This window comes from Dryobates pubescens, chromosome 12 (assembly GCF_014839835.1).
Source record: "Dryobates pubescens isolate bDryPub1 chromosome 12, bDryPub1.pri, whole genome shotgun sequence".
Taxonomy (NCBI): Eukaryota; Metazoa; Chordata; class Aves; order Piciformes; family Picidae; genus Dryobates; species Dryobates pubescens.
Genome location: NC_071623.1, coordinates 19,584,265 through 19,604,473, shown reverse-complemented (window position 1 = coordinate 19,604,473; position 20,209 = coordinate 19,584,265). Strand labels below are relative to the sequence as shown.

The 20,209-nt window shown below is 42.1% G+C and overlaps 1 protein-coding gene across 4 annotated transcripts in view; it reads right to left on the bottom strand.

The window, feature by feature from the left end:
• The window catches only part of ERG (ETS transcription factor ERG), a 145,738-nt gene that overhangs the window by 96,594 nt on the left and 28,935 nt on the right, over positions 1 to 20,209 (bottom strand). For 3 of the 4 annotated variants that reach the window (XM_054166008.1, XM_054166007.1, XM_054166009.1), the window contains exon 2: positions 8,989 to 9,076. The exons of the other annotated variant lie outside the window; for it this stretch is intronic. In XM_054166008.1, coding sequence (XP_054021983.1) covers positions 8,989 to 9,027 — 39 coding nt within the window. In that variant the 5' untranslated portion in view covers positions 9,028 to 9,076. The remainder of the gene's footprint in view (positions 1 to 8,988; positions 9,077 to 20,209) is intronic. 4 annotated transcript variants of the gene reach the window in all.

Here is a 20,209-nt window from a genome sequence, read left to right as displayed (position 1 = left end):
ATATGTCTGCTAACCTACACAGGTTCCTTTGGAAAGAATCTTGGAGCTGGGACAAAAGCAGCTTAGCCTACATCCTGCTGACAAGGCAGCAAAAAGTGTGTCCCAACTGTCTTCAGACATCACCTGAGCAAATCTCTGCCCTGCCTTGACACCCAGACTGTGATATGGGACATGGCTGCTCCTGTGCAGCCTGCCATTCATTCTCTGCTTTCCAAAGGATTACTACGCTTGTGTAAAATGTCATCTTGGTGTGATTATATTGCTTTTGGATTTGAAGCTAGCTTGTTTGGAACACACTTGGGTATATCCCTAGTTCTGTGTTACATATTGAGGATATGCCATGTAAGATGGGATTCAGTCCATCTAAGAAAGAGCCACCTGTAAGTTGCCCTGTGCTTGGCACAAGTACTCTAGAGCCTCTGTGGAAACAGTGGAAAGACAAAAGCACTTCCCAAGGAAAATTCCCTTGTTCCTATTTAGTTCTCTTCCAATTCCAGAAAATGCTTAGACTAAATACCAACCAAAAGCAGCTAAAGTTAGGTGAGTATCCTGTCCCACACATCCTCAGGCTCTCCTTGATCATTTGCCATTTTGAAGTTCTCTCATCTTACTCTATTTTTCCCCCACTGGAGGGCACAAAACCAGTGTTGCTGTTCAGAATGCCAGGCCCTGTGACAAAACCACAGAAGTAAAAAGCATGTTTGAGAACAAAGCTCCCTTTTCTATTCTCCTCTGTTCTTAGGGGCAGTGGCAACAACATTTCGTGCATTTTCAGATTTCTGATGCTATGAGACCACCGCTGATTTAAGCCAGCATACTGCAATACAATCCTTCTGACACCTATGTGAGAAGTGCAGGCCATGCTCAGCCCAAGGGCTGGCCATGCTGGACTCAGGATTTCTTATAATTTGTAGGATTCCTCCCATATTATTCACTGTCCTGACAACTGCCAGGTTTCTGGGTTCTTGGAACATCTCTATATAGGATGAAGGCAGTATGGACAAATAATTGTATCAGTTCATCCTGGAAGACTCACAGCATGCCACATATTTATCTACCTCCTTTTGAGCACTGCTTTGCTGAATTTGAAATGGCAGGTTGCAGTATACTATCAAACACTTGCTGCTCTGCCAGGAGGTGATAATGACTACTAGCAAGTTTATCTTTGATCCAAGGTAATCACATGCCAAATACCCTTTTCGGGTCTCAGCAGAGGAAGAAATTGGTCCCTTTTGTGTCACCAAAAAAAAAAGAAACACATTGGAAGCAACAGAAGTACTAGCTTAGGCATGTAGGGGATGTAATACAGTTAAATACAGCAAAACTCACCCATGTTAGTTGGGTTTAAAGGTGATGTAAATCTGGATGATAATATTTGAGTTCTGCAGGTTATTCCATAGCAAAAAGCTGTATTTCTGAGCAGGACCTGATAGTGAAGGGAGCACACTGTCTACAGTGTGCCTTTTGGGCTTACTGGCAAAACAGACAGGGGAATTTAGGGGGACAGCAGTGGTCCTTTAATCCTTTTTGTTCTATGGCAAAAAGGGTAGGATGAACATTTTCAATTTAAAAAGAAGAAAAAAAGTAAAAGAAAAAAAGGCACCAAGAATACACCTATGGCATAGAATCAGTCTCTAATGAAACATTCCTGGAAACACCTAAATACTGGTTACTTGCTTGAGCCAAAGAAGAGAGATGTTTCACAGCAAGAATTTGAATTAGCTTGGGAAAGAGCACTGAGAATCTCAAAATAATGTGCAAAGACTTATGGCAAATGATAAAACAGCCAGTTGGTGGAAAGTATCTAATCAAATGCCCATAACTGTTTATGAGGTAATGTCTGTATTAATAAAAAAAAAGGAGATTAAATAGCACATCAGCAAAAGATATTACACCCTAAAGTTAACTTTGGGACATCAACAGGACTGCTGAAACAGTTCAAAAGAGTCTTGAGATTAGCATATGGGTAGGAAATAATGAAGTTAAGATAGCAGGATTAAGGGGTTGATTGTCAGTGTAAGTACGCAATGTGAGATCCAAATGATGGGAGGAGGGGAAGAAAGAGGAAGGAAGATGATTGAGAAAGAGATTCATATTTTAGCACAATGTGCTGAGGAAACATATCACCAAGCCTAAGAGAAGCATCTTGCCTTGTGGGCTGCAGAAGCAACAGCCCTTGCAGTACACTTTCCAGCTCTACGAGGTGCTACCAGAAGAATAACAATGTGGTGATTCATGACCAGGCAAGGAATATAGCTGATAACAGGGCTGGATGCAGCTGCAGCGGTGATGGGGGGAAGGATGCCTGCCCCTCATCACCTGAAATGGACTGTGACGAGAACTAATGTGGACAGGATGTGGGATGCTTGGCAACCTCCCCTGAGCACTCCCTATAAATCTATCTCTTTAAGAAGGTGAGAAGGAGCAAAAGCAGTGTGAAATTAGAGGGCTTTGGATCTATAGAGAGCAGATACACAAGGACTGCTCAAAGACGGGAGGAGGGTGACTGCGTATGAGAAAATGCTTCATGATAATGAGTCATGGAGAAAAATCTCTGAAGAAAGGTTAAAGATGACCCATTGCTTGGGATATTTGCAGCCAGATCAAAGTAAAATGCAAATCCAATGTACATTAAAGAGTAATCTCTGACTCACTGGGACATAATGTCTGCATTTGCACTCTATGTTTGTGTAAGGACAGTTCTCAGCAGGTGGTTTCTGTAGCCACTTGTCAAGGATGGAAGCTTGGAGTCCCAAGGCTGCCCAAGCACCATGCTCGTGGAGCCACTCAAGGAAGTCTTTCTTGCACCCCTCTCTTCTGTGCTCTCACTGTGGCCACAAGCAAAAGCATAGCCTCACAAGCATGAAATATTTGGGCTAGTGGAGCTGCTATCCCCATCTGCTGAGATGGCCAGCACCTAAGTCACTCCTAACCTACTTTGAAAGTGGGCTTGAGGAGAGAATTAAAGGCAGCAAAACAAGCCTCTGATATGGGAGCTCTTCACTCTATTCCAGGGTCTAAAGAGGAAAAAGGGGAAGAATCTTTTTTCCTAGTTTTCCCAAAGCCTTTTTGTCCCCATTTTGTCCTTATTTCAGTCTGTCCTTTTTGCCCTTCCCAACTTCTTTTAACTTTTCCTCATGTTCATCTTGCCACTCTGGCTCTAGTTTCGATGGCCATCCACTCCATGATTTCTGCTGACCAGCAGTAGAAATGGCCAGATTTTTAACTGTCTGGCAGACTGAAGAAATGGGATTTGAACACATCTGACTCCACATAACAAAGGGCTAGTGTAAAGCATATATATCAGGCAGACCATTGAAAATGCATTTGGTACTCTTTAGTTTGTTCCTTCTTGCTTATGAAAAAGATAATTTTTGTTTAAAATTGGCTTCACTTAAGGAATTATCCATGCCATTAGTCCCTAGAACAATAGAGATTAAAGTCTCTAGACCATCTTCTATCAAGATAGCATACTTTTCTTTGAACATGTCATTAACACTGGTTTCCATCTGGCTGTTGGCAGCCACCTTAGGTTTGCTCTGAATTGCTGAAAATTCATCAATTGCAGTACACAAAAGCTATTATCTCTCTTTTTCCTTTAGCAAGGAGGTATTTTCTCAGGCAGAGTTGAAGAGAAAAAAAGAAATTACTCTGTGGCAATTTGGTTACAATCCAGAAGTCGACACTTCTGAGAAGTAAATCACAATTTCTAGCTATCAAATACAGTAGTGACTCTGGCATTACTACAGCTAACTGATGTCTGCTGAGAGAGGATGGAAACAGCATGCCAGATTTTAAGCCTGGCACTTTAGGGGCTCAGTGAATGAGTGCTGATGTGGAGGAGTGTCACCCACATTCAAGATAAAGTCAGTTCCTCTATTTTGTGAGAATCCAGAGTAAACCATGGCTATTGTTCAAGTGTGATTTAGCAACTGTGATCCAGCTAGCATAATTAGGAAGAAGTACAGTGAAACTGAGACTAGTGTTACCCTGTCAGTCAGTACAAATGCAGGGGAAGAGCTTTTAAGGTTTTGCCAGAATAATGAATTAAGTAGACAGTAAGGGGTAAGCAAAGGGGATGGGACTTACACCTACTCAGCAACGGCAGCTTCAGGGACTGCTGATACTGATGATTTTTCCCATCTGTCACCGAGGGACATTTGGAACCCATGAGAGGAGAGCCTGCAAGCAGCAGTTGCCCTGGAGCAGCTGTCAGGCAGCAAGTTTGCAGCCCAGATAGCCCTCAGTAGCTTGTTAACCTCTATGTGCTGGGGCTAAAGGCACCATCTCACAGCTTGAGGCCATTGCAGGCCATACATCCATGGGGTCATCACTGACTTGTATCTGTGGGAGGTTTGTCTCCTTAGCCAACAACTATCAGGAGCCATTATTCCATATTTTTTGGAGGGGATAGGAGTATGTTATCAAATTGACTGCAGTGGTGACATGCTATGTGATACAGTAGTATTACATACTCCATATGGATTGCCTGCTCCAGTATGCTGCAATGTGTCTGCCACTGGCTTACTCCATATGTGACTTTGGGCAAAGTTCATTGTATCATTGGTTCAGATTTCCATACTCTGACTCTTAGCTGAGCTGCCCAAATATCATTTTATAAGCAAGGAAAGAAGTGCTGTAGCAATGTGAAGAATCCACAAAGACTAGGCTCCTAGCTTAGTCAAGACCTTAAAAAGAGGTGGGAGGAACAGCCTGGTTTTATCCTCCTTATCCTGGAGGATAGTAGTAATTCTGTCCTCCTTCCTCTCTTGTTCCCCTGGCCCATTCAGGCTGAGAATGTATTGTGCATACAAAACTTCCAGCATAATGAAGTCTTGGATCCAATTTAGAGACCCTACAATCCCAGGAAAAATAACAGCTTATATATCAGACCCGGAATATGCTCCTTAATGAGTAATGCCAATTAAAAATCATCAGCTGTAACCAAAGCACAACAGATAGGTACATTCAGCAGCATCTCTACACTGCCATAGTTTGAAATCTGACATACTCTTTGGCCAACAAAGGAGTTCAGGGATCAGGTTTGTAATACTTCCAATGACAATATGGGATGCTAGGGATGGAAGTGAGCGTGTACTGCCTGATTCGCAGCCTAGGCACATCAATGCTAAATTCAGGAGTAACTTTCAGAAACAGCTATAGAGTAATTTTTGTATTTACTCTGAGAAACCAGCTTTTCTTTCATTGTATTAAGTAATTTAGATTTGGCAACCTCAGTTTGACATATTCAGAGGCAACAACCTCTAGCTGTGTCCTCAGGACAAGTCAGTTTGTGCAGACACAGACTGTCTGAATTTGTGTCTAAGTGTTTGATGCTCTTTGAGACTTTTCAGATGAGCTGACTTTGTCTCAAAATGTTTGATGCCCTCTGAGAATTTTTTATTAAAAATGTCCTCTTTGATTACACTAGCTGGGATTCAAATATCTGTTTTTCAAATTCTGTTAGGCAAAAGACAGCTATGCAGTCCATAAGCACCTCTTCAGCTGCTGCCATTCACTTGTCTCTTCAGTCATCCCATATCTCAAAATCATCACCAAGGAACAGAAAAATGGGTCCACCTATAAATCCATAGTCCACACTTTCCATCAGCATAAATCATCTTTGATTCAGTGAAAACTGCACCCATTTACCCCAGGTTAGGCTCCATTCTTGATACAGTAATTTATTTGCCTACAAGCTACAGCCTGGACTGTTCCTCTCCTTTTGAGGGTCAAAGGAACAGCGGTAACTCACTTTTTCCTGACAATTAGTTCCACAAAATCCCCTCACAGAGATGGCATAACTAACTAAAGTCAAGCAGGCATTTGGTCTTTACAAATGAGGCTGCTGAAAGAAGAATTTAACCCTTAAAAATAAGTTTTATAGAAAGATCAATATTCACAAAGCATACATCACTGAAAACAAACCATGCAAATCTCAAGTAGCATTTTCACAGCATTTGTGACTACTCTTATAAGAACTATGGATCACAGAATAACAGAATGTTAAGGGCTGGAAGGGACCTTAAGAGATCATCTAGTCCAACCCTCCTGCCAGAGCAGGATCACCTATACCAGGTCACACAGGAATGCATCCAGGTGGGTTTTGAATGTCTCCAGAAAGGGAGAATCCACAACCCGCTTTGGGCAGCCTTTTCCAGTGTTCCATCACCCTCACAGTGAAAAAAAATTTCCTCATGTTTCCATGGAACTTCCTATGCCTCAACTCCCACCCATTACCCTTTGTCCTATCATCTGGCATCACATTGATAATATCACATGGAAAACAAAGCAACAAAAAAAGCACCTTAGAATGTGTATACATGACAGCTAGTCTTGCCCATACAAAGCAGAAACATAGATGCTGACTGCTTGAAAACATTTCTAACCTTTCCTTTGCATTTGATGAGATATAACTCTTACAAAGTTGATTAATACCAGCCTAAGCAACTAGATCCCTATGTACCTCCCAAACAACAAACTATCCAAAGGAAAAACACTCAGACTGACAAACAAAGGCTCAGCTTCCTAGTGAAAACTGTATGCAGCACATTCATGGAACATCTAGCTCAAAAAGATAGCAAGAATGGTGTACTTTCTAGAACTGACCCTTAAGTGTACCTAAATAGAATAAGAGATCTACTTTTGCTGTCTTGGTAAACTTCTATTAGTGACAAAAGGACCTTCATGCCCTGACAGTATAGACAAAAATTTTCCTTCATTTTATGTTTAATGTTGAAAAATGTATAGCACCCAACTAAAACAACAGCTTTCAGTGGCATGGACAGGGTGAGGGTGAGGGGTGGGACAGCTGATCGCACAGAGACCTGCCTACAAACTTCTCTCCAGTGAGCAGACTCATTAGAGGAAACTTATTCTGGAAGAGAATAAGAGAATATTCTAAGAGAATACACAAACCTTGGTATAAGCATGAGTGTCTTGTACCCAAGCCTTTTCAACTACCAAAAAATGCCAAAATGGCTGTCAAAATAATTTCTTGTCCCTTCCACCTCAACACATCAATGAGAGAGAGAAAAGACCATCACACCAAACAGTCTTTCCCATGTCCCATGCTCTACACTTTCTTGTGGATTATTTTTAAGAATGTAGTTACATCTATTTTTTAAAGCCTAAATGAACAGAGCATCCCAGGCTCTGTGTGTTTAGACCAAAGCAGACCCTAATGACATAAACAGAACTGTGAAGGATTTTATGTCTACTTGGCTAGCTTTCATATCCCAAACACAGTACTAAATCATTTGCCTTCCTCACACACTTTTTCAATGTAACAGCAGCTTCTGCATGCTGTCCTGCTGAAAACAGGCTTCTGCAGGTTCTCTTGAACACAAAATTGCAAGAGATTTTTATGCTGCTCTCTTTCACTTGCTGTAATAAGATGCATGCATACCCAGCCTTGCCCTCTCAAAGTCTGGCTCCCATCATTAAAAAAACCCTGCTTCAGATGTTTTTGGCAGAAAGAATGAAACTGATTCTTCTTACAGTTATTTCTGGTACTGAGGACACTTACAGCATCACAAAGTACTAACTCTCCCTAAAATTTTTGGATTGAAATCCAGGTGATGAGACATGTTGAGGCAAGCCTGCTTGTGGTGGGGCTGTTTTTCTGCTCTTCCTATAAAAACAACTGAAGAACAGAAGACTGTGAAAGTAATGCATTTTGGAAAACTTGGGAGGTGGATGGGACAAGCTCTCACACTACTGCCAATCTTTCTAGTATCTAAACACAATCCAAAAAAAAGCTGTCAGGAGGTATACAGAATGCTTCTTTCATTCACTGCCTTTTAACAGGAAAAGTGAGTTGTTTAAAATAGTATTTCATTTTTATTCAGTTAAAAATAAGTGCACAAATGAGGCTTTTCTATAGAGAGCTGCTGACTGGTACCTAGCAGGCGACTGAGAAGGAACTCCATTGAAGACTTGGTGGAAAATATAACTTCAAGGAAAGACAGAAAGACAGAAGGAATGGAAGAAAAGTTTTCATTTACACTTTGCTTAGCACAGCTGATTTATTCCTTTGATTACAGCAATCTTATTACACTAGCAGTATTTCCAGACAGCAAAATCCATGTGAACGAGAATTATGCAATTTCACCACACTATTTGTATATAAGGATCAGCAGGCTTTTCCCACCTAAGACACTGATATACAGGTGTCTTTTTGGTTTGCAAAAGAGAGTTACTGTTCTTCTACAGAAGCACTCAGGAAACCATTTCCAAACAAAACCTCTAGATGACGAAATACTGAGGCAAAAATAGTGTCCCTCAAACCAGTCCGTTTGTGAGGCTCAGATGCTGCTGCTTATGTGCAATGCCCTAAAACATCTTATCTTAGGAACACGTCATCAGCTAAGCCTGCTAAGTCTAGCAGATTCTCTAGTCTTGGGTGAAGAAGCATATGAAAGACACAGTAACAACAGCAACGATAATGGTAACAAAGACAATATTACAGATTTGAAATACAGCAAAACAATGTTTTTTTAAGGCAATAGCATGGTTCAATGTCTACACTCCTATGACTTATGTAAAACTATGCACTGGATCTTTTCAATGTGATCTTTCTGTGGCTTTGACTTTTTGCACTATGGTCTTTTTCTTTCTCCAGTTGGACTAAATATTTGCCACTGGCTTGTGTAGAGTAAAACTGGGGACATTTGAATTCAGTACTTTTCAAGTAGTTGTTCTTTATCATGCATATCAAATACTAAAGAAGGATCAAGAGGTTTTAATCTTGGAAAAAATTATACTCAAAACATCCACATACTTCAGAGCACATCAATATAAGCCTCAGTAACAAAGACTGCAGGGCTGACTCACACAATAATATATAAATATCGAGGAATAAGAGAGCCAGTGCTGTGCAGTAGCACGACTTATAAACATGCAAGAAAACCTGCAGTATGTACACATATTCTTTTAATTTTATCACTCTCAAAACATCTGAGCACTCACAGTAAACAGGAAACTAACCTTGATGTGAGCTGCTGGATCTGGGACAGTCTGAATCATGTCCTTTAACAGGCCAACGTGTTTACCAGGAGCTCAGATCCTAAGGCAGCTGCATAACCAAAGAAACAAAAGTCATATGATTGTATTTTAAAAGTTTATTTCAGTAGAAATTTCCTATCTTTTTATAGACTGATAAGCACCTTTCCTTCCCCAGACCTCCTCATGGAAAACTGGCCTTTATCTGTAACGCACGATTTTCCCAGAATAAGAACTCCAGCACAGTCCCATTATTCACACGAGATACCAGGGATTTCCACTATCCCTTCTTCCCAATTTAGATACATACTGCAGGACTGGGACAGATCTGGAGCTGATTAATACAACTCTCATTTCACTGAAGTTGTGCTCATTTACAAGATCTTCAAAGCAGCTTCAGTCATTCAATTAACAGCACTTGAGAGCACGGCTCTTCTAGGATCCCTTATCCACGTCTAGTAATAAAGTACATTGGAGCTGGGGCAGGCAAGGTGCAGGCAGATGGGGGAACATTAAAGCAATTTAAAATAATAAAAATGTACAAGGTAAATTATGTGGAGCAGTGCCCAGCAACAAGAACATCGAATAACTGCTTATATATTTGGATTGATAAATCAGGGAACCAGAAAACATGGAATAAAGAAGGAACGTGAATGTGATTTAAAGTAATCTGTTCTTTTCTCCATTCTCCCAAAAAGCCAGGAAATTCTTATTTCTCATGCAAAAGGTTTCCTGAACTTTTTTCATTTTTTAAAGCAGCAAGGCACACACACACACACACACAGAGAAGTTTTTCCTCAGCCTTTTTATTCCATTATCTGTTCTCAGATCTACACTAACTTGCAAACCAAACTGCAGTTAGCAGTTACCTATTTACCGAGGAGACATGTTGACAGACTGACTAACACTGGGTTGCATCTTGCCCCAGAAACAGTCCTCATGATGTAAGGGAACCATTTATAAACTGTGGCACTACATGGTGCAATTAGAGGTATCATCACTTAGATCTTGGTACGTTTCCCTCTTGCTACTTATAGGAGCCAGCTTTGTTTCTCTTTAGATCCATGAAAATGGCCTGTTAGAGAAATTCCAACACAAGCCAAATTCCCATTTTGTACATTTTCCTCAGCTATCTGTGGATGATCAAATGGGATACTGATGTCATGGTTTCAAGTGATGATTTTCTTTCCACAGAGCTTCATGATCTTCAAAAGCAACAGACACTTGTTTTGGTCAAAGCAAACTTTCAACAACAACCTTGTTCAGATTTGGGTCCTACAGAAACACTGACAAAACTGACAAGCCTTTCAGTTCCCTTCCCTAGTAAATTCACACCCACCACATTATTCACTGGATTTACAGGATTTGTATTGTAAGCTTTCAAAACATCACGCACAGAATCTGGAAACTGCTACATTTTATTTAAACTGAAAAGAAAAATATTTTGAACCCTGTGCTAGATCACGTTCTCACAGTTTGCATACTTCCATCACTGTGTTGCCATAATGGTACCTCATCCCCAGCAAAGAAGCCTACCCAGGGCTTGTACCACATCGATGTTTATTTCGGTATTTCTAACATTTTTGCTCAGCGTGCAAGTATGCACAGTGCCTCTCCTCCCTACCCAAGTATTTTACTTGGTTAACCCAGTTTCCAGAAGGGAGGCAGGTTTGAATATAATTTGGGAACCAATTTACTACACCCAGACCAAGGGAAGGGGCTCACATGTTCCTTACAGAACTGGGTGCCTTCACCCCTCTTTGCTCCCCAGAAATGCTGCTTGTTACCTGCCCTGGAGCCTGTCCCCTGCCCAGGCCCAGATGCATGCTACCTCACATTATGGTGGAGATGGAGCATACAGACCCCCAGCTCACCCAGCCTGCTACAGCTCAGTATGCTTCTGAGCTGGGAATGTCTGACAGCGGTGCAGGGATTTCTGCTTCTCCTGAGTTCTTGCCTCCTGGGTAGTCTGCCCAACAGAAGCAGGATTCTGCACCTAGGAAACATGTGTTGATCTCAAGAGGTGAGGACTCCATTCCAGAAGTGCCCCATGTCTTTCAGAGCTCAGATTTGTTTGAAGCTACTGGAGTTTAAGAGAAGTTGTTTGAACTATGCCAGGCCCATTCATATCTTTTCCCCAAGAGAAGAGATTATTTATAGAAGAGAAGGTGATAGAGAACATTTGCAAACCAGTTGCCAACTCTACACCACATGATATGGGAATCAAAGACAAGCAAAGGTTAGCCAACATGAGTTGGAAAGATGCATATACTACTGCTCTGCTGTGTAGTGGTGGTCTTGAAAGGGAGAATGTTGCAGTGAAGCCAACCTTTGGCAACATATTCTTCTTTCTCACATAGATATTCATTTATAGTTATCCTAAAGTGGGACATGTCCCAGTTTGCAAAAGGTACAACTTTGTCTTTTTGCTTCTGAAAATTGTTTAAAAAACGGTGACATTATTCCTTTCTTTTTCCAAACAGAAATAGAATTCTAATTTTATCAGCTCCACCTTTACTGGCTGGAATTGGAAGATTCCAGACATCTGGTATGAAATTGCTGAACCACATGGTATCTATTGCCAGCAGCTCTTCCACTCCCACCCCAAATGTAATACATGTCATGTTCGTGCTTGACATTCTGTCACAGGGTCTGCATGCAGCTGTACCTTTTGCCCTGCATCACCTGGCTAGCACGACTCTAATACATGAGCCAGACACTGAAATCTGGTTTAGGGAGACATCTCTTTTCAGAAAACCAAATAAGAGCTTGCTTAAGTGCCTTCTCAATTTCAGGTTTAACCCCACAAGGAGATATTTCTAGCCATGGAGAAGGTTTTCTTATAGTTCCCAGAGTTCTGAGTCAAGACTAGCTTTCTTTAATCCTCCTGTAACAGTGCAGGTCCCTGTGGCACCCCACCTCACAGGGAGTCAAGAGAATGGAGAGACAGCATCAGTCCTTCTGGCAGCAATAAAGGGATGGACCCTGCAACTTCTGTTGGCCAGACACAAGTCCATCATATGCTCAAAATGGAAAAAGGCCCTGTCACAGAACAGGAAGCCTTCCCACCATATGAAACAATCACTCATCGGGTCAATGGAACCAGTGTGCATCTGGTCACCCAGCTGAAGTACAGAGATGCTGTGAGGCCATGATGCAGCATGGTCAGGGAAGCTATGGCTTCTCAGCAGTGCTGGAGTGCACATGCACTCCCACTCACAACCAGCATGCACCCACCAAATGAAAAGATGCTCTATTTCAGTTATATATGGGTGACAGAGCAAGTATTGAGCATGTCCCAAGGACCCTGGGAAAGAAGTCACCAGATGACAGGCAGGAAACTGCTGGGACAGTAGACCAGGCTCACATGCCCTGCCTATGTCTCCAAGAAAAGAAGATAGCTGGCATCAAGCTGTGGGCAGCACTAGAGACTCTGACTCTAGAGGGTCTGGCTTTTGGCACATCCATTCCCTTGATGCATCCAAAGCATTGCAGAACAACAGCAGTTGTGAAAAGTATCAATATTGTTCATGAGGTTGGAGATACAAATTCTTCTCTGATGTTCAGGGCAGATTAAAGTACCAAGACAAAACCATGATAGTGTATGAAACCAGCCAGATCTGGGTAAATGCATCAAAGGGTCACAGAATTATGTACAGCTCTAGAATCTACCACATGTGATCACATTGTTTTCCCTTTTCATAGTCATGTCAAAAAGATTAGACTTTTAATGTACACACATTACTGAGAAGCTGAATATCCCCTCTATGTGGTGGGGGGAGTATGCACCCCTCTCTTATACATTTCTCATTCATATCACCTTGCAAACAGGAACATAAGTCTGTTTTCTGTAATTTGTCATGCAATGCTCACTTGAAAAAGCATCAGGTGTCCAAGTGGAGGCCAGTGATGAGTGGAGTCCCTCAGGGATCAGTACTAGGACCAGTCTTGTTCAGCATCTTTGTTGGCAACATGGACAGTGGCATTGAGTGCACTCTCAGCAAGTTCAATGATGACACCAAGCTGTGTGGTGCAGCAGACACACTGGAGGGAAGGGATCCATCCAGAGAGACCTTGACAGGCTGGAGAGGTGGGCCTAAACCAACCTCATCAAGTTCTGCAAGACCAAGCGCAAGGTCCCGCATGTCAGTCGGGGCAATCCCAAGCACCAGTATAGGCTGAGCAGTGACTGGCTTGAGAGCAGCCCTGAAGAAAAGGACTTGGGGGTGCTGGTGGATGAGAAGCTCAACATGAGCCAGCAGTGTGCACTTGCAGCCCAGAAAGCAAATCATACCCTGGGCTTCATCAACAGAAGTGTGGCAGGAAGGTTGAGGGAGGTGATTTTCCCCCTCTACTCCACTCCTGTGAGGCCCCGCCTGGAGTACTGCATCCAGTTCTAGAGCTCCTATTACAGGAAGGATACAGACGTGCTGGAGCGTGTCCAGGATGATCAGAGTGCTGGAGCATCTCTCCTATGAAGACAGATTGAGAGAGTTGGGGCTGTTCAGTCTGGAGAAGAGAAGGCTCTGAGGAGACCTTACAGTATCTGAAGGGGACCTACAAGAAAGCTGGTGAGGGACTATTTAGGGTGTCAGGTAGTAAAAGGAGTAGGAGGAAAGGAGCAAAAATAGAAATGAGTAGATTCAGATTGGATGTTAGAAATAAATACTTCACCATGATGGTGGTGAGATACTGGAACAGGCTGCCCAGGGAGGTGATAGAAGCCCCATCCCTGGATGTTTTTAAGGCCAGGCTGGATGTGGCTCTGAGCAACCTGATCTAGTGTGAGGTGTCCTTACCCATGGCAGGGGGGTTTGGAGGTAGATGATCCTTGAGGTCCCTTCCAACCCTAACAGTTCTATGATTCTCTACACCCCACACTAAAGCACTGCAAGAAAGCATGACTGGGAGATCAGCACAACTGATGGAAAAAGCTTCCAGGACAAACTCCCAGCAAGTGATACCCATGCAGAGCAGAGCTTGGCTGCAGTAAATTCAGAAATACAGTCCATGCTGATCTTCTACCGGGGATGAATGTGGCCCAAAGTACCTCTCTGCAAAGGGGATAATATTCAAAATACAGGCACAGCATGTATCCAATATCAGACAATGCAGGGCTGCTTAATCAACAGCAAATGAGATGTCAGAATCCTGGACCAGATTCCTGGTGCAATGAAAGCAAGGATGATATTAAACAGTTACCCAAGCACAGGCTGTGCAGGAGGAAGCAGCAGCAAAGCTCTGCCTGCCAGACAGCAGCTCGCTCCCAAGAGCCCTGTACCACACTGCTGGTGGGAGAGTAAGCGCTTCATAAATGTGTAAATCTCAGACAAGCACAAAAAGCTGTGAATGGCACACAGCATTGCAGATCTGCACACACACACACACTCCAGAACGATGAATAATACAGAGTGGCATTGCACCGGATTTCTACCAGCATAACTTCAGGATGTTTACCATTACTCACAGGAGGTGAATCCCAAAACAGTTATGCAGACTATCCTAAGTGAGAGCCAGCAGGACTTTCAGACTCCCTCACACTGTCATGCAACTGTACTTGTCACACATTTTATAAGAACTGATGTTTTACAGCTAATGGAGAACTTTTAAGACATCTATTTCTGGATTGTTTTTTCAGGAAAGCTCTTTTTGTGCATCTGGGTCCTATCAGCACTGGTGAGGCAGTGTATAAAAGACAGAAAGGTTGGCATATTCAAAAGGCAAATGGAACATAAGACCTGTTCTCAGTGGTGTGTAGGAATTACATAAGCTCCTGCTCCTGCAGCTAAGAGCTGCACTTTTCTAGTAGATGAATGCCCTACGTGTGGTTTTCAGACTTTCTGTGATTTATAAACACCTAAAATCATTCCAGTTACAGTGGAAGCCCTTGTATAGCAAATTTAAGCCAAATTTGGACTTGCTGCACTTTAGAAGTAGTCTACAGAGCTGCCAGGACCACTAACTGAAAACCAGTGTGTAATCATTCCCGTAGTGTTGCTGCTGCTTTATTCATATCATAGGGCTTTACTGAAATTAAGTTATTAATTTAAATAGCTTTATAAATGGATGTAAGCCTTTTAACAGGATTAAGAAGAGAGGATGTGAAAGCCTCACCCATGGAAATAAACTGGACTTTTGCCACCATCTGAAGCAGAACAGAAATTCACCTACTCTCCCTTAGTTGATATCTGCAAAACTCAGGAGCAGAAGATTGTTACAAGCATGCGGTTTTGAAACTGCTAAACAAACAAAGGCAACAATAACCTTGCAGAGTGTGGTACCCTAAGCCTATGCCTCCCTTTCTCTAATACATACAGGTTTAGAAGAAGGTACTTTAGAGCCACGTGAGCAGACACAGTCAGCTCCTGCTGGCACCCAGGGTTTGCCAAGCACCCAAGGGGCTCACAGAATCATAGAATGACTTATGTTGGAAGTGACCTCTGAGATTATCTACTCCAACCCCCCTGCCATGGGCAGGTACGCCTCTCAACTAGATCAGGTTTCTGAAGGCCTCAAACAACCGGGCCTTGAACACCTCCAGGGAAGAGGCATCCATAACCACTCTAGGCAACCTCTTTCAGAATCTCACCACCCTCATACTGAAAAACTTCTTCCTAAAATCTAGTCTAAACCAGGTTGGAAGAGACCTCAAAGACCATCGAGTCCAACCAATCACCCAACACCATCTAATCAACTAGACCATAGCACTAAGTGCCTCATCCAATAATTTCTTGAACACCTCCAGGGACATTGAGCCCACCACCTCCCTGGGCAGACCATTCCAATGGGCAGTCACTCTTTCTGTGAAAAACTTCTAAGATCAAGCCTAGACTACCCCCTGTGCAGCTTGAGACTGCGTCCTCTCGTTCTGTTGTTGGTCACCTGGGAGAAGAGACCAATCCCCACCTGGCTACAACCACCCTTCTGGTAGTTGTAGACAGCAATAAGGCCTCCATTGAGCCTCCTCTTCTCCAGACTAAACAGCCCCAACTCCCTCAGCCGCTCCTCATAGGACTTGTGGTCCAGACCCCTTACCAGCTTTGTTGCCCTTCTCTGGACACATTGGAGCAAATCAGAGTGCTAACCTAATTGGCAGCAAATAACTTTTCTCATGGGACTCCCTGCCAGCAGCACCAGTTCCCCAAATACAGCAAGTCCCAGCAGCCCCAGAACCTCGAAGGTAGCGCATAGCAGTAGGGAGCATGCATTGGCTTGGGGTGGTGGCCAAGCACAGACACAAGCTTGGCATGGTTCTAGCTGACCGTGAAACCACAACTTGAGTATTACCACAAGCAAGTCAGTAACTGAAAATTAAGTCATGTGTTAGCACCTGTTCATGCAGGCACAGATGGCCAGGGTTTACAGTTAGCTCTACACTAATAGCAATACTCCAGGTCCTCAACACATGTGGGGACAAATGGATGCATCTGTCTGAAGCCATGTCTATGCTGTCTGTATCTCTCTCCTGGAAGTTGGAAGATAGATATTTTTTTCTGGGACATAGAGCTGACCTGTGTAAGTTTTTCTCAGCAGGGTCAATCCTCCTAGAGGGTAAAGACAAACACAGTTCCCCTTCTCCTTCCCCTTGAATGTGGAGCTTATGGAGAAGGCACATTTCTATGCTACCACCCAAAAGTACCTGTGCAGCTACTGCTTATCTCACATTCTACCACATGATCTCAGGGGAGGATACAGCCCTAAATTAGCTCATTTACAGTAGGAACTTTAGACTACAGCCAAAAATATTTGTTTTTATTAGTACTCCCTATATAGTACGCCTCTGACCAATAACTTGGTTTATTTATTTTTCTGGCGAATTACCATGCTCTTATTCAAAGCCATAATGAGGATTATATATCAATGTGGAATGCAAAGCAGCTATTCCTGAAACTCCCAACTTCATATAAAAGAGTTTGTAATTCCCCAAACACTATCTCTTCAGTCCTGGGCACTTACAAATGTGGTTAACATGAATGAAGTAATATCTTCGGAAAGGAAGGAGACTTTTGAGTCACGTCTGACACATTTAACTACACCAACCACTTTCCATAGCTCAAGGTTTTGACTGCCTATCTTAATACCATGCAAGAGTGTTTGATAATGATTACTCCCTGATGCTTATCCTGTTACAGGATACTTATACACAATATACCAAGAGGAGAGTTAACAAATGAATTCAAGACTTTATGCTCTCCAAATGCAAAACCACAGAGGTCACAAAAAAGTTTCTGGATCAAGTTAAATTCCTGCTTGGTACACTTCTCTACCTTTTTCATGCTAGAGGTGCCCTGTTTGACTATTCAAATTCAGCTCAACTCCATGCTTCATAGAAGGTGTCCACCAGTTAGCTCCGTAAGACCAAGACATGCCACCAGGAAGTAACTCCTATGTCATTTCTTTCAGCAGATTATGATTATGGACCTTAGTGCTCTACAGCAATGCAACTTTCCAAAGAAAAACAATGCGTTGTACTAAAGCAGGATGGCATCAGGAAAGATACATAGTGACAAGTAGTAGTTTCTAACTTAAATTCATTCCACTGTCAAAATCCAAACCTGTTTCAAACATTTTTAACCAATGTTCCACTTAAAATTACATCTGCAGAAAGATATCCTTGCTGTTATCAAAAGAATTAATGAGAGATTACTTTGAACCTGAAGTCACAAGCTAAGGAACATTTGTACACCTTCTTTTAAGATGAAACCAAACTAAAGTATTTTACAATGTGAAACAACCACTGTAATTCAACAACAGCATATTAAGAAACAACTTTCCCATGGTGTTTGTTATCAGCTCCTTCAACCCTTCCGTGGCTAGTGTCTCTTGCACTTTAAAGCCATTTGATTGAGAAAGATTTGTGAATTAGTCAATGTTGGCATTCTGCATTCAATTCTGGTACCTGAATTTTCCAGGCCAGAGGTGACTGTGTGAACCTGAAGAACAGACGGATGATGTACAGATCAGACTAGATGCTCTAGCTGCCCTCTAGCTGTCAGATACCTATGCCTTTATTTTCAGTTTTGCTCACAAGAGACCTGTTTCTAATAAACCCAGGGAAAGTGCTTGGGAAGAATTCATGAAAGTTTTGCACCATACACAGTATTCAAGTAATACATTCCTATTTTCAATCACATTTAAGAATCTAGGATAAACTTGATGGCATCTATACAATAAGCTGAAAACAGTAACATTTTGTGGAAGTCACAAATAGTTGTGTGAACACCTCAGACTTTTCAAGGATAACTACTTACATATACATATATATACATACACATACATATTACATACATCATGCATGCTCAGTAATTACTGAGTACATTAGATCAGTACTTTATTTACTGCAGTTTATTCTATAGTTCTGCCAAGAGTCTTGAATTGTTGCAGTTTAAAAAAATATCTGAAATCTGAAGAATCTTTAATTAGATTTATGGGAGAACTCAAATGCAATGCCACTTAGCTTCAAGCTAACTGAGCAAGAAATAAAAAATAGCATTTTCTCTGCTTTCAATAAATTGCCTTGGTTGACATAGTCAAGAAACATATATGCTGTTCAGGAACAGAATGTGCTGGCACCAAATCTGTAAATGCAAGTGCTCACTTTGGGGATGAAACAAATGTTTCAGTAATCTGCACCATAAAGTTCTCCTTTTTCTCCCCCTGTGTTTCTGGGGGATACTTCTTGTTCTAATGAGGAAAAAGCCTTATTTTAATGAGCAATAGCATTTTATTGTTTCTTTCCTGTGCCTATAGATTCACTCTTGTCAGTCCAGGGTGCCCTAAAGAGGAGAGGCAGATACGTGTCCTGGGGAACTCACCCATGAGACAGCTCCATTGAATGCCTTCTTTGAAGATGTCTCAGAGCACCAGTGGGAAGGAACTACTGTAGCTGCCCAGCTTCACCCTGTATACCCCAGTCACGATCTAGCAACCCTTTTCTTCTACTGTGGCACCTCACTGTGGGGCTTCCCCTGCCAAACTCACTCAGTTGCCCCTTTTTGTGGGTAGCAGCAGTAAATATACCTCCCCTGAGAGGTTCCCCTGAGGACTGTGGACCTGGAGGGAAAACAAAGATTATATCAAGTCCTGAAATGGGCCCACAAAGAGCATGTCTGGAGGAAGTTAAATCAAGAGCAGACTGTGTGAATGTAAAACTACATCCCATTGCCACTCACTGACCTATACCAACGATCCCTATTACACAGAAAATTCCTGCAGATATTTGGGCACATCCAAGCAATTAGGTTTTTGGACCTAAGATGTTCCAGGGAGTGTGAAAATGGTCACCTACATGAAAACTTTCCAGAAGGAGGCCTGACCTAGCCATGGACATTCACTGAAAGTGAAACAATGCTTCATGGAATAGTCAGCAGAGGTATCTGAAACACGCTTCAGCACAGGTTTGCTTTCAAAGACATTTGTGGTGCCTGTTTCTTAATTTCTACAGCCATGTATGGGCACCCTCTGCATCAGCAAAAGAGTTGGGGGGGGGGGGGCAGGGAAGGAGGTCAGCTTATGGGATGTCAGCAGCAAAAGGAATGGGTAAGTCCTCTGTGAAGGGATAAGTAAAACACACTAGAGAGGATGATGAAGCAGCATGAATGGCCCTTCACAATTCCTTGCAGATGCTTTAGAAACTTCACCTAAAGGACAGCAAAGCAATGTCATGGGGAACAACATTAACCCAGCCAACACAACTGGCATCAGCATTTTCTTCTTATTCTTAAAGTATAAATAACAGTAAATTAAGGCAGCTTCCAGTAGAAATGATCATTTCACTATAGAACACTAAGCAGTCTTTGAAGCTCTTTAGATCAGTTCTCCATTCTGTTTCTAACTGCTTTTTACTCCTTTGGTATGTCCTTGGCATAAAATCCCTTTTTTTTTTTTCCCTCCCTATTAATTTATCTTTTTACTTGTTGCATTTTCATTTCAGATGCTGGAAAGAAAACAAAAAATCAGAACAGCTGTATAAACACCAAGTATTGAAGAAATAGAGTGACTTTCATTAAATATTGACTTGCACTGCAAACAGTGCTTCTGAAGTACATATCAGAAAACTGGCACTTCCATTCCAACCTGAATCTCACTTTATCAATACAAAATATTAATGCATCATAAAAATAGAAATACAACACACCCATAGCAAAAAAGTACCCTGAAAGAAGACATCTTTGGTAGTGCTTTGATTTGTAACCTTCACAGCTTA